Raw genomic sequence first — 12863 nt, forward strand, 5'->3', positions numbered from 1 at the left:
TGTCTATGAAACATGGAGTTAATTTTTCTTAAAATAGTACATGAGTTATTAACCAGTATTACAGTTTCCTAGTTTTGTCTTTTATTCATTTCCAGCATGACTGGTGATGAAGAAATATCAACTTGCTTGGAAACAGATGATGGTTGGCAATAGTAAGGGCATCCTGCTGTAGAATATCTGCTTCAATAAACCCGACCCATGTAAGCATGAACAAGTGAATAATAAAAAGATGATTTCATTGACTTTACCTGTACACACTAGTAATTAGAATAGTTTTGAGACAAAAATCCAATACTGAGTCTATGTAAGAACCTTTTGTAAAGTTGTATTCCAAACAACCCTTTGATACAGTAATAAATACAATAAGTTAAAATGGTTTTAGAAAACCAGTGTAAATTCACAATTGCTTCTCCTCCACTACCATGTCTCCCCCAACCAATGTCTACCCCATATTCTCTGTAGCCAGTCATCTCTTCTCCTCTACCTTCCTTCTAACTCCTGTATTACTGCTCACTCCCTAACCCTATCAAATTTCCAGTTGTCACCTACCCTATTTAGCTCCCACAAAACATGTTCAACACCTCACACACTCCCATACAAGCTCAACCTACCTACACTCCCTCTTCTCTCATCACTCAATTTAGTCACCTCCTACCTAGATGCTCCATCTTGGCACCACACCACTTCTATTTTATCTCTTACTAACTCCACCCAAGTAACTCTCTCTGCAATGTAACTGAGTAGCTTGTCTACAGCAAGAAACCTGTTCAATTCTGGACCTATCTCTCTCAATTTAACATCTTATACCATAGCATAAAGTCACTTCCTGTTTAGTCACAGGAGAACTTAGCCTTGCACGGTGACTTCACTATTGTGTCACAAAAAAAAAAGAAAGAAAAAAAAAGGGCCCACTACAACCCTGTAAAGTGTTGGCATTAAGAAGAGCATCTAACTGTAGGCATCATACCAAAAGCAGACTCTGGAGCACAATGCAGTTTTTAAACTCTTTGGGATCCTGTCGAACTGTCTAACCCATGCCGGCACAGAAGACGGATGTTAAATGATTATGATGATGATGACACACTTCGCATGCAATGTTAAAAAAACTACCGATATGTTTTGCGTGCAGAGTTAAAAGTTACTAGTGCACTTTGTAAATAAATAAAAAAAAAATTGGAAAAATATAAAAACTATTGCTTACCTTGTTTATCGTGAATAACATGTTTTTCAAGCATTACTGTGGATTTTCTAAAACCTTAAATTATAGTTTTAAAAATCCACAATGCATCTAGTTACCCCTGCAGAGCACCGTCTGAAAACCACTGCTCCAAGTCTAAACTAACCACACTATACTAATATCTTCATAGTTAACAGAAAAAATTCTATATAAATTTATAAAGCAAAATAACAAATGGCTATTTAATTCTATGTGCACCAGAAAAAGGCTCTGATGAGATCTTTAAAGCTGAAAACAATCAAGAAATGGCATTTTAATAGTTCTTTATTTATGAATTATTGCGTTTCATACAGTCTTACAATGGTCAGTAGCAACAGGTACTAATTAAGTGGATCTGAGATTTATTTAATACATATACATTCTGGCTTTCATGAACCAACATATTTTGCTGAAACTGAGTTTCCATTAAAAATTAAATCACAGAACAGCAAACAAATATTCAAAGCAATAGCTAAAGTTATTTCGATGATGGCCATCTGCAACAAGTTCAACTGATTCTTTTTTTTAGGTTAAAGGTTAATAGACACACAGGAGAAAAGGTGAAAAGAAGAAAGAAAGAAATGAAGAAGCAATTTATGGTATTGTAAATCAGACACTGAATATCTTTAAAGTGTCAAGCTTGTATTTTCTGAAAACCATATAAATGAATATGAAGATGTGTAGATGTAAATTCAAGTGAATATTTAGAGACACACATACATTCATACACACACGCCTATTTAACCCTTTCGTTACTATATTTCTGACCAAAATACACCCCTTAAGTGTTTCAATTAATTTCTAACATAATCATAAATTTAGTCTGGTTTCATTAAACAACTATAACTTTTTTATTTATCAATATATTAATGTGATTTTTGGAAGATAATTTAATGAAATGTTCTCAACCAATTCTATACTATAATTTTTGTCACAAAGTGACTCTAATTGCAGGTAGATACAGGTAAATTCAACAAAATATAAAATTATTAAAATTTTGTTCAAACATCGCTATAGAAAATGGGTTATTAGCTAATATTCAATTGGGTATACAACAAAATTTTACGATAGAATTTGTTATTCTGGGTAACTTTCTGATACCCATAATAATATTTATGGCAAAAATAGTCTTAATTTCATTTAAGGTTGTGGGAAACCACTAACTATCCTTTCTTTCGCTTTGTTTACATTTAGTGTAACGGTTCGTTTCCGCCGTAATGATTTCAAATAGGCTCATTCGAAAAAGTAAAAAGAAATAGTCTAAGGCTTTACTCTCCTGGGAAAGTCTGTGGCTTGGTCCAGTTTCTTCAGAAAAATCACCGAAAGAAACAGTTTTTAAATTTTCACTCCATTCAGGTGCCAATTCATTTTCTTTATCGCTGTCGGAGCTCTCGGATTCACTGTTTTCACTTTCGGAAAATGAAACATCAGATTCATTATCAAATACCACGTGCTTTTTTTTTTCAGTCATAGAGTTAGATTTATCAAGGTCTTCAGTAGAAAATCCTTCGAATTCTGACTCGCTGCTTGATATAATGAAATTCGTATCCATTTTTCGTCAGAATTATAAATTTTGAAAACACAATAGGAACAAATTTTGGAAAAAAATCTCCCAAAATTCACGGAATTAAAATTACACTTCGATTGTTGTACAAAACTGTAGATGAACTGTTTATGAAGTATAATACGTGTTTTCACGAATGTACTAAAGAGATTTGCTCTGATATTCTCATTTAAATATGAATAGGTAAATACGGGCGGGTTTGGGCAGTTTGGTAACGAAAGGGTTAAATAAGGTAAATGCATAAAGGCAATGCAACATCGGTTGCAAATACAATATATATTTTAATTTTACCAAGTATATTCAATCGGCTTTACCGACATAACCATAAGAAGTTTAAAAAAATCTTCTGGGATAAATTGACTAGAACCTTAATTAGTTTTAAAAACAAAACAAAATAAAAAAAAAAAACGGTACATGAAGAGAAGTGATATGTAACATTGGTGAAGGATCCATTCAAAATCTTTTAAATTTCTTCTCTTCATGGAATATATACTATTGCACCCTTTTCTGTTTTATGAAGGAATCAAATGTGAAATACATGGGAAATCAGAGGAAATAGTGTATGGCTGTGACAAATCAGTGTCTTTGCGGTTTTAGTTTAGAAGGGTTTCATTACTTTCCAGATTGAATTCGATTTAGAAATGGGGTTTAAAATGTCAGGGTCATGCTAAAAGAGGTAATATATATGTCTAATATAAGACAAAAAATTTGTAGCACAAACCACAGGAATCAAAGTTAATGCTTGCTATAAACTGTATAGCCATTGCTAACAAATGCACCAAACAACATTGCAAGTTGAACCACACAAAAGTCTTAACCTAACACACTGGGATTCCAAATACCAAGAGCTTGTTAATAGAGACCTCAGTCCATACAGTATCAAGGCATGGCATGTAATATATATTTCTTTCATGTATTTATTAAATACATGTAGAAGGAGTAGCATAAATTTTGCACAAAATTCTTTTCTACTCTAGGAACAAGGCCCAAAATTTTTGGAGAGGGGGCCAGTCGATTAGATCGACCCCAGCACGCAACTGGTACTTAATTTATTGACCCTGAAAGGATGAAAGGCAAAGTCAACTTTGGCGGAATTTGAACTCAGAATGTAAAGACAGACGAAATAGCACTCAGCATTTTGCCCGGCGTGCTAATGTTTATGCCAGCTTGCCACTTTTGCACAAAATAGTGTATTTTTAGTGTCAATGATGTTTGAGTGGAATTCTTTATCAACCAGGTAGGACAAGGCAAATGAAGTCATGTTGTGAATCTTACATACCTAGAGGCACATCATAGTAGGTGTACTAATAAGATTTAAATCAGTGTTTCTCAACCATTTTTTTTACTTATAGACTTGTTTGATTTCTCTTTTACTCAGATGAACCCTTCTGGCCATTTGATATTTTAAAAAATCCTACTGCAATTTTATAAATAAAATATTATTAAGAATTGTATTAAAAAAAAATGTTAAAATATTTTGTGTATTGAAGAAGTATAACCAATTTATTGCATATAAATTTTAACAAGAAAATCTTACATGGATCCCTTAAGGGCATGTGGACCCCAGTTGAGAACCAGTGATTTAAACTATCATAGTTTGGTGTAATGTGTGTTGCACAAAATCCTAAATTAACATAACAGCAGAAGAGAAATGGATAAGTAATTCAAAGGGTATTATTCAACTATGAAAAATGCAATAACCCTTTAGCATTCAAACCACCCAATTGCAGCCAAAATAATTCCCCCTTTATTTGTTTAAACTGGCTGTATTCAGCTTCTCTATGAAATCAATAAATAAACAAATGAATCATGTAATTGAATCCTTGTAGCTTTGAGATAATATGAGATAAAGCCTTTCCTGCCTTTATTCAAGTATAAATACTGTGAAATTTTTGAGATCACATAGTTTTTTCAACATCTGAAGTGGCATCAGCAAGTAGCGATTCTGATTTTGTAGGTCTTACACTTAATGATTTACAGAATGTAAAAGTAAACAACAGTGATTTGTCTTTGGGTGAATCTGATATTTTTGATATAATGAATATTTGTTGGACAAGGGAGATCTTGATAGTGTAAATGAAGAAAATATTCAAGATGACATTCAAAACATGACAGCAACATGGTTGATAGTTAAAACATCCATCGCAATTGCAGATTTTACAGAAAAGACTGGTCCACATCACAATTTGCATCCCAATGCTCAACCCTTTTCAAAACTGTCACAGAGGTAATACACACATGTCCAATGAATGATTTCTACTCATGGAAGGCCTGATCAACTATGGAAGCCAACCAATACTGCAGAAATATGAGCTTTTTTTTTTTTATTAGTTTCCTAGATTGTGGAACAACTGGAACCCAAATATAAGGTATGGTAACCCATATATATCTAGTATCATCTTAGTATTTACAACCTGACTCAGCTAAATTCCCTAGCAGGAATGAACCCAACTATGATTACCTATATAAAGTGCAACCAACTATTGATTTACCATCTGAAAAGTATAAAACTGTATATGAGCTGGGGGAAAAAATCTCAATGTAGATGAGTTCATGATAGTGTATAAGGGTAGAGCACATTTTTGGCAACATATATCTGTCATACCCATTAAACAGGGCTTCGAGATATGGGAGGTATGGGAATCAGACAGGGTATTTTTGCTAACTTTGATATCTGCACTGGGAAAAAAATATAATGGAAACAGACCAGATGGATTGGAGTATGACATTCTCCAGATGCAAAAGAAAATTGGCTAGTCACCTCATGAAAGCTTTTCTTCCAGAAAACATAGAACTGGGAAAAAAAGCAAAATTAATTGAGGTGGATGTCAATGGAGAAAATATGGACTTCCATAAAATGGAAAAAAGTTTGTAGAGGTATGTGCATCAGACAGGGTATTTGTGGTATTTTTTAACAGCTACACTGGGAAAAAATATAATGGAAACAGACCAGATGGATTGAGGTATGAAACCTTGTTTGAGTTCATGTCACAAAATGCCCTTGTGTTTTACATGAGTGATTTGGATGACAAAAATATTGCACAATTATATTTTCTAGTTTGAGAGAATTACAATTATATATTCCTTTCATTTTATTACAAAATAACATGTGAAGATGAGAAATACATAATAATTTTTACTTTGTTACACACCTGTATTCACCTATGTCTCATTTATTAACGAACATTTTTATTAGATACATTCTGTTAAGTAAATGTACACATTACATTGTATGAAAAGATCACTGCCAATAGCATATTGACTAGTAAAAGAATTTTGTACTTTATTTTCAATGAAAATGATTGAATGAAATATAGTGAAAGAATAAAATCTTCTACTGATTATAATTGTATTTTAATTAAAATTAATGTACTTGATCTCACAAAGTGGTAAAATTGTTGGAGATTGACATCTGGCATAATTTTAGTAACAAATCAAACAGGTAAGATACACAAAAAGTTTCAATTTTAGTATTTATCCATAAAGTTATTGTTAATTAATTTTAATTGTCCATAGAAGTCAAATTTAACCAAAAAGATCAGTACTGATAAAATTTCAATTCTGTATGTAAAAAAATTAACAAAATTAGAAGTAAATATTGTGTACATCTCTCTTAAACCTGATTAATTCAAAATAATGCGAACAAATAAGTATTACGTTTGACAGACTAATCTGTATGTTAAAGGGTTAATGCAGATGTATATATGTGAGGCCTCATCTATCATTAAAAATTTCATGTGGAGTCTTTCATCCAGAAATATAGAATACTTAAGATTGGAAGCTTCTTAAATGGCATCCAGATTTACTTCTATCTTTATTAACGCTGGTAAAATGAAGTGTAAACATGTAATGATGGCATCATGAGTGGTAGAGCAAGAGTTAAACACCAAGAAAGCTGAAGCAACAGTTACAGTGATTTCTATCATCTCTGGCTAAACCCATTCTTACCTCACCTTGATAATGCCTTTAGGTAACAGATAAAACAGCACAACATCCAATTCTTTATATATATATATAAAGTCCACAGACAAGATCCAGAGATTTTTAGTATATAAGACAGTAGTGCTTAAAAAGATTCAAACTTGGACTCTGAAGTCTTTACAGGGGACAAGCCGCCATCATCAGAGTAGAGAAGATCTTACAGTTCAGATCTTAAAGCAGAGGAATTCAAAGAAACAGCTGTTAGACTTTAACACCTTTCTTCCACTCCTTTAATTTTCTGTCATGTGTAAACTGGATCTATTAATATAAATATCCATATATTTGTACTTAAATATTCATTGTCTGACCGTCTCCATATTTTGCTTTCTGTCATTTTTCATGTATGCATATATACATATTTTGTGTTTCATGCCCAAACTATTATATTACACTGAATATATCTAATTTTTTTATCTGCATAATTGCTTCTCTCTCTCTCTCTCTCTCATATATATAGACCCCACTTGCCCTAACCAGAAGAAACCAGTGACAACAACAAGTACAAAGATGAAAGTACGGAACAAACACCATTGCCTTTCTACAGTGGAGTTACCACTTGTTGGTGAGGGTGAGTGGAAAATGATGGGAGCCCAACTCACAAAAGCCTGTTTAGTTTCTTTGTAATGAACTTTTGCTGACAGTTTGAATGTGAAGAGTAGGAAAGAGTGCTTAGAAAAATTGTTCATCTGAGTGTGTGATTTTTGAAATTGCAGTTTACGTTCACTCTCATTTCTATCGACCAGTCAGTCACATTGTTTCCAATCAAATTACCTTACCAACAAACATGTAGCTCTCACTCTATCACCTTCTTACCCCTATTATTCCAATTCTCTCTTAATGATCATTCCTCTTATCAACTCCTCACAATGGCCCACTTTCCACCCATTAGTGCAAGAAAAAAAGGAAAAACAAACTGAGACAATACAAGAAAGGAGGTACTCTCTAGTGCCAGTGCTACAATAAAACATGTTTAGTACCCCTTGTAAAGTAGTTGATGATAGGAAAAGCATCTAACCATAGAAGCCAAAAATTAATACATACGAGTGAGACATAGTTCACAACTCATCAAAAAAGGGCAGTACCTCTAATTCTGAATATGAAGTGACTTGGACTGTAAAGACTTGTCCAACCCACGCCAGCATGGAAAAACAGACATAAAATGAGGATGAGGAGAAGTAACATGTTAAAGGAGATTTGTCTCGTTAGAAGCTAATTTATTAGCAATGTGCACTTATTGCCACACAACTAATTAATGCAATGTGGGGGATCTTAACATTATCTCCTCATATCAGTCAATTATTACACCTGTCAATTATTACACCTGTGTGATAAGAGAGCTTTAGTAAAACTGACTGGAATGCACAAAAACAGCTGTAGCAGACATCTATAATACAATTAGCTGTTTATCTATTCTTCTCTGAAGTGCATTAACAGATATGGCACTTTCACTACATTTAAATTTTGTGGAAATACTGATAGATAATTTACTTAACTGAGATATGATACTGTCCTTGTGAAAACACTAATAGGTCGAGGTGTTGGTTTAATATTGAGTTGAAATTTCCATAAGTTTAACTGTCCATGTATAAATTGTATACGCACACATACATATATAAGGTTAGCATGCTGGACAAAATGCTTAGCAGCAGTTCATCCATCCTTTTGTTCTAAGTTCAAATTCCACTGAGGTGACTTTGCATTTCATACTTCCGGGGACAATGAAATAAGTACCTGCTAAACACTGCGGCTGATGTAATTGACCAGACCCATCCCTGAAATTTCCAGGTCTTGTGCCTATAGTAGAAAGGAAGCACATGCACACAGACAGAGATGTGGTTTACTTCCCAAACATATTGTGTAAGGTCCAGTCACACTGCACAGCATCTTGGGTCTTCTATTATAGCCCTGGGCTGATCAAGGCCTTGTGAGTGAATTGAGCAGACAGAAACTGAAAGAAGTCTATCACATATACATAAGTACAAACATGTGCACACACACACATGTATGTATATGCATGTTTAAGTGTATGAGTTCTTGTGTTTATCCTTGTCTAAACATCACACAAAGGTCATAAATGAGCATCACTGTCATACAAATGAGGTTGTTTGTTCTAGTCTTCTGTGAAAAACATGCCTGGCCATGGGGAATCTCACCTTGCTTGGAAACAGGCCTGGCAACAAGAAGAACATTTCATCATCAATCATCATTTAACGTCCGACTTCTATGCTGGCATAGGTTGGACGGTTTGATAGGAGCTGGCCAGTTAGAAGACGACCCCAGGCTACTCTGTTTTGGCATGTCTTTACAGATGGATGTCCTTCCTAACAAACCATCCTGTAGAGTGGACAGTGCTTTTTACATAGCACAAGCATAGATGAGGTCAGTTTTACCATGGTTTTTACAGCTGGATGCCCTTCCAAACGCCAACCACTTTACAGTGTGGACCAGATGCTTTTTACGTGGCACCAGCAGGGTCACAAAGTAATTTGCAAGACAAGGAACTCCAAGAGGGGAGAGGGCATTGGAGGAAGTGATCTTGTGTCAGATGATAGAAGGTTAGAATGTGACAGAGACAGAGAGGGAAAAACAGGTGTCTTGCTATGTAGTAAATCACAAATCACACCTGAGCCATGCAAGTATAGAAAAGTGGATGTTAAAATGATGATGAAAGTTATATGTATATTATTTATAAAAAGATAAAGAAGAACATGAATGAATTTTATTTGATTAATCCTTTTCAGTACAGTTTGCTGCAAGTATCCACCAGTTACTAAAGATTTAACAATGGTCTTTTTGGGACAATGAAGGTGGAAAAAGAAAAAAAAAAAACTTTCATCCCCCCCCCCCCCACACACTCTTTTCCCAATCCTTCACAATGAAACAGCAGACTGCTGGCCAAGTCAACATGATTTTTATTTAGACTGTTTTCTTCAGAGCATCTAGAACTCTGCAATTACAACTTAAAAAATTCACTTTCTAACACCTTTCACTTCACATACAAATCACAGCTGTTTCTAAGAAGTATGTTAAAAAGATTGTAACATGAAGGAAATAATGCATTCCATTTAAATTCTTTTTCAAAATTTTTTTCACTTAAATTTGTAAAAATGTAAAGAACAAATTATCAAAATATCATCTACTCACATGAAATGGTAAATTGAGACGCTTTTTCACATCTAAACGATATGCTCGGAATTCATCTTCATCATGGATATTCACAGATTTCAGCCTAAGGATTTCATAACATCTTCTTGCTTGTCGCTGTTTAAAAATGAGTGTGAAAAAATATATATGTATACAATCCGACTGATGTGAGCAGTAGATGTTAAAATAATGATGATGATGATATATATACTGGTCCATCTCATAAATAATGCGGTTCTTTTACATTTATTTTTCAAAATTACGATAAACAATCTTCTTTTTTAATCTAAAATATACTGTAAAAGCCCGTGTTATTTGCGCACCTGTGTAATTTACGCATGGGATTTTCAAGAAAAAAATTGCCAAACCAAGCTTCTACTCCTGTAAAATTCACACCCAAAAGTTTTCAGAATTGCCAATATGGCCAGGGGGAGGTTTTCAGTTTAGTTGTGTTTAGCATAATTTCACTTATTAGATTTTATTAAATTTTCATTAAATAATAATTTCTGTTTAACAAATATCACAGCTATTAAATTACGAAGTGTTTGTGTTTATAATAAAATGCCCACAAGAGATTATGTCCGAACTTTAGCATACTTGTATGTCTTCTCAAATTAAGATCACAGGAAAAGTTGTTGATAATTCTTATCAACAAAAACAAAGCTGATAAATACGCACAAGTGTTGCAGAATAAGTTTAATTACCAATAAACATCAGCTTGGTTGACACTTTACTCAACCAAGAGAGGAAGGTGACCAATCAAACTGATTATATAAACAGAATTCTGTTTGGCTGAAAGTGTCTTCTTGTCTCAAGCTCTGATATTCTGCCTATTCTTGTTGGAACCTTTGATACAGAGTCAAGCAAACTTAAAAATTTGTCATTACCGTTTTAGCCAGGAGACCAAACTGATAGTTTGGTAACCTGCAAAAATAAACATTAAGAATCGAAAGGAGAAAATAAACAGCTTTGCAAGTTTAACTCTGTGTTTATTGAAGAGAGGTGCAAAATTTAAGAAGCAGCTTGTTAGAATATGCATGTCTGTGAGGAGACAGAGAAACAAGAATAGCAAAAACCTACTATACCAAAAGAACTGGTAATACTTACATTACAAGTGTTCTATGAAGAGAACACAAAATTGCTGCATAATACACTATGAATGTGAAACGACATTAAACATTGTATAAGGTAAATGTAAGGAATGCTTAGTGAGTTTTCACGTGCAAGGATGAATTATGATGTTGTTGGCGCTAGATGCAGTAAAATATAGCCTGGACTGTGATTACCAGCATGAACATCAAACTTCAAAAAGTAGTTAACCATTTAAATTTATATAGAAAAAATAAGCATTATACAGTCCAGCATAAATAAAAGTCAACTTCATTATATTTTTTCTGTAAAAATCTATTCTGACATTAAATGAGTCAACTTCCAGTACAAATGTTTACATTTGTACATCATTTTTCAACAAAAAAAATTTTCGAAACTATCTACTCATGTAATTTACACACCCACTAAAGTCTATTTTTTTTGTTAAAAAAGTGCGTAAATTACATGGGATTTTACGGTACTCTACTTCATTTTCTACCATGCTCTTCCATCTATCTGGTAGACTTGCAAGATCCCTCTTCCAAAATTCACTTGTCCATGACGAAAAATACTCCTCCAGTACAGTTCTGACCTCATCTGTAGAATTCATAATTTTTCTGTCCACATCATTTTGAAAACTGTGGAATAAATGATAATCAGATGGGGCAATGTCTGGCAAATATGGTGGGTGGGGCATCATTTCCCATTCAAACTGCTCCAGCCTTTGGAATGCCATTCTTGCTGTGTAGCTGTACATTATTCTGATGGAAGAACATCTTTCGTCTTGAAACCAAAGGTGCAAGAGGCAAAGTTGACTTTGGAATTTGAACTCAGAATGTAAAAATGGACAAGATGTCATTAAGCATTTGCCCAGTGCACTAATGATGCTGCCAGTTTGCTGCCTTAATAATAACAATGGTTTCTAATTTAGGCACCAGGCCAGAATGTTGAGGGAAAGTGGTTAGTTAATAACATCAATCCTACTATTTAAATGGTGTTTTATTTTACTGACCCTGGTGGGATGAAAAGTAAAATTAATCTTGGTGGAATTTGAACTCAGAATGTAGCAAGATGGCAATTTTGATGAGTGGGGAATATATCATACCATCAACTCCAGTACTTGACTGGTACTTATTAACCTGAGGAAGACAAAAGGTGAAGCTGACCTAGGTAGGATTTGAACTTAAAATGTGAAGAACCAGAAAAAAAAAAAACAAAAAAAAAAACACGGCAAAATAGCACTTTTCCTGCTAATTTAATGACTATCAGCTCATTGGAGGAGCTGATTGTTTACAACTGATTCCATCGATTTTGATAGTTTGACAAGCTGATAGTTGGCAGGGTTAGAGAAACCATCTTTCTTGGGAATGGGGCACACTGTCACATATTTCTATAGATTGGGGTAGATCACAGTAGAAAGAAATACTGAAAGAGTTTGCCAAAGGAAGGAGATAGAGTTAGTATGTAATGCTAAGGGTTCATTATGTTGGGTTGCAATAACTGGAGATATTTTTGCAATATGGTGACTGAAGGCAAAATAGATAGGGATGAAAAGGGGAAGTATAAGAGGAGCTTTTGTAGCATGGATGTAGAAGCAAAAATCAGGAGCAAATGGTATAGAGTTATCTGCAGAAGTGCTATTAAAGAAGCTATCTTGGTTTACTCTAGCCTTCAGATTACTCTGTAAAATGTAATGCTTATTTATTCACATTCATTTTGAATTAATTAAGCAGTATCTCACAGCTTCGAGATTTTGATGATGTGATTGTTTATTTCAAAACTCACATTGTCAGGAAGGTGAGAGAGACTGGATCTGGCCAGTCTGAACATAAAATAGATAGAATAATTGGGCTGGATGTGGTTGGTTTT

General features: G+C 34.0%; 1 protein-coding gene across 3 annotated transcripts in view; it reads right to left on the reverse strand.

Annotated features, from left to right (window-relative positions):
• LOC115209863 (histone acetyltransferase type B catalytic subunit) overlaps positions 1–12863 on the reverse strand; it is a 186084-nt gene that overhangs the window by 93837 nt on the left and 79384 nt on the right. For 2 of the 3 annotated variants that reach the window (XM_029778440.2, XM_029778439.2), the window contains exon 10: positions 9906–10022. In XM_029778440.2, the coding sequence (XP_029634300.1) occupies positions 9906–10022 (117 nt within the window). Of the gene's footprint in view, positions 1–1743; positions 1766–9905; positions 10023–12863 lie in introns of those variants that run through there. The other variant, XM_036501237.1, reaches the window with a different exon arrangement.

Source organism: Octopus sinensis, linkage group LG3, assembly GCF_006345805.1.
Source record: "Octopus sinensis linkage group LG3, ASM634580v1, whole genome shotgun sequence".
NCBI classification, from domain to species: domain Eukaryota; kingdom Metazoa; phylum Mollusca; class Cephalopoda; order Octopoda; family Octopodidae; genus Octopus; species Octopus sinensis.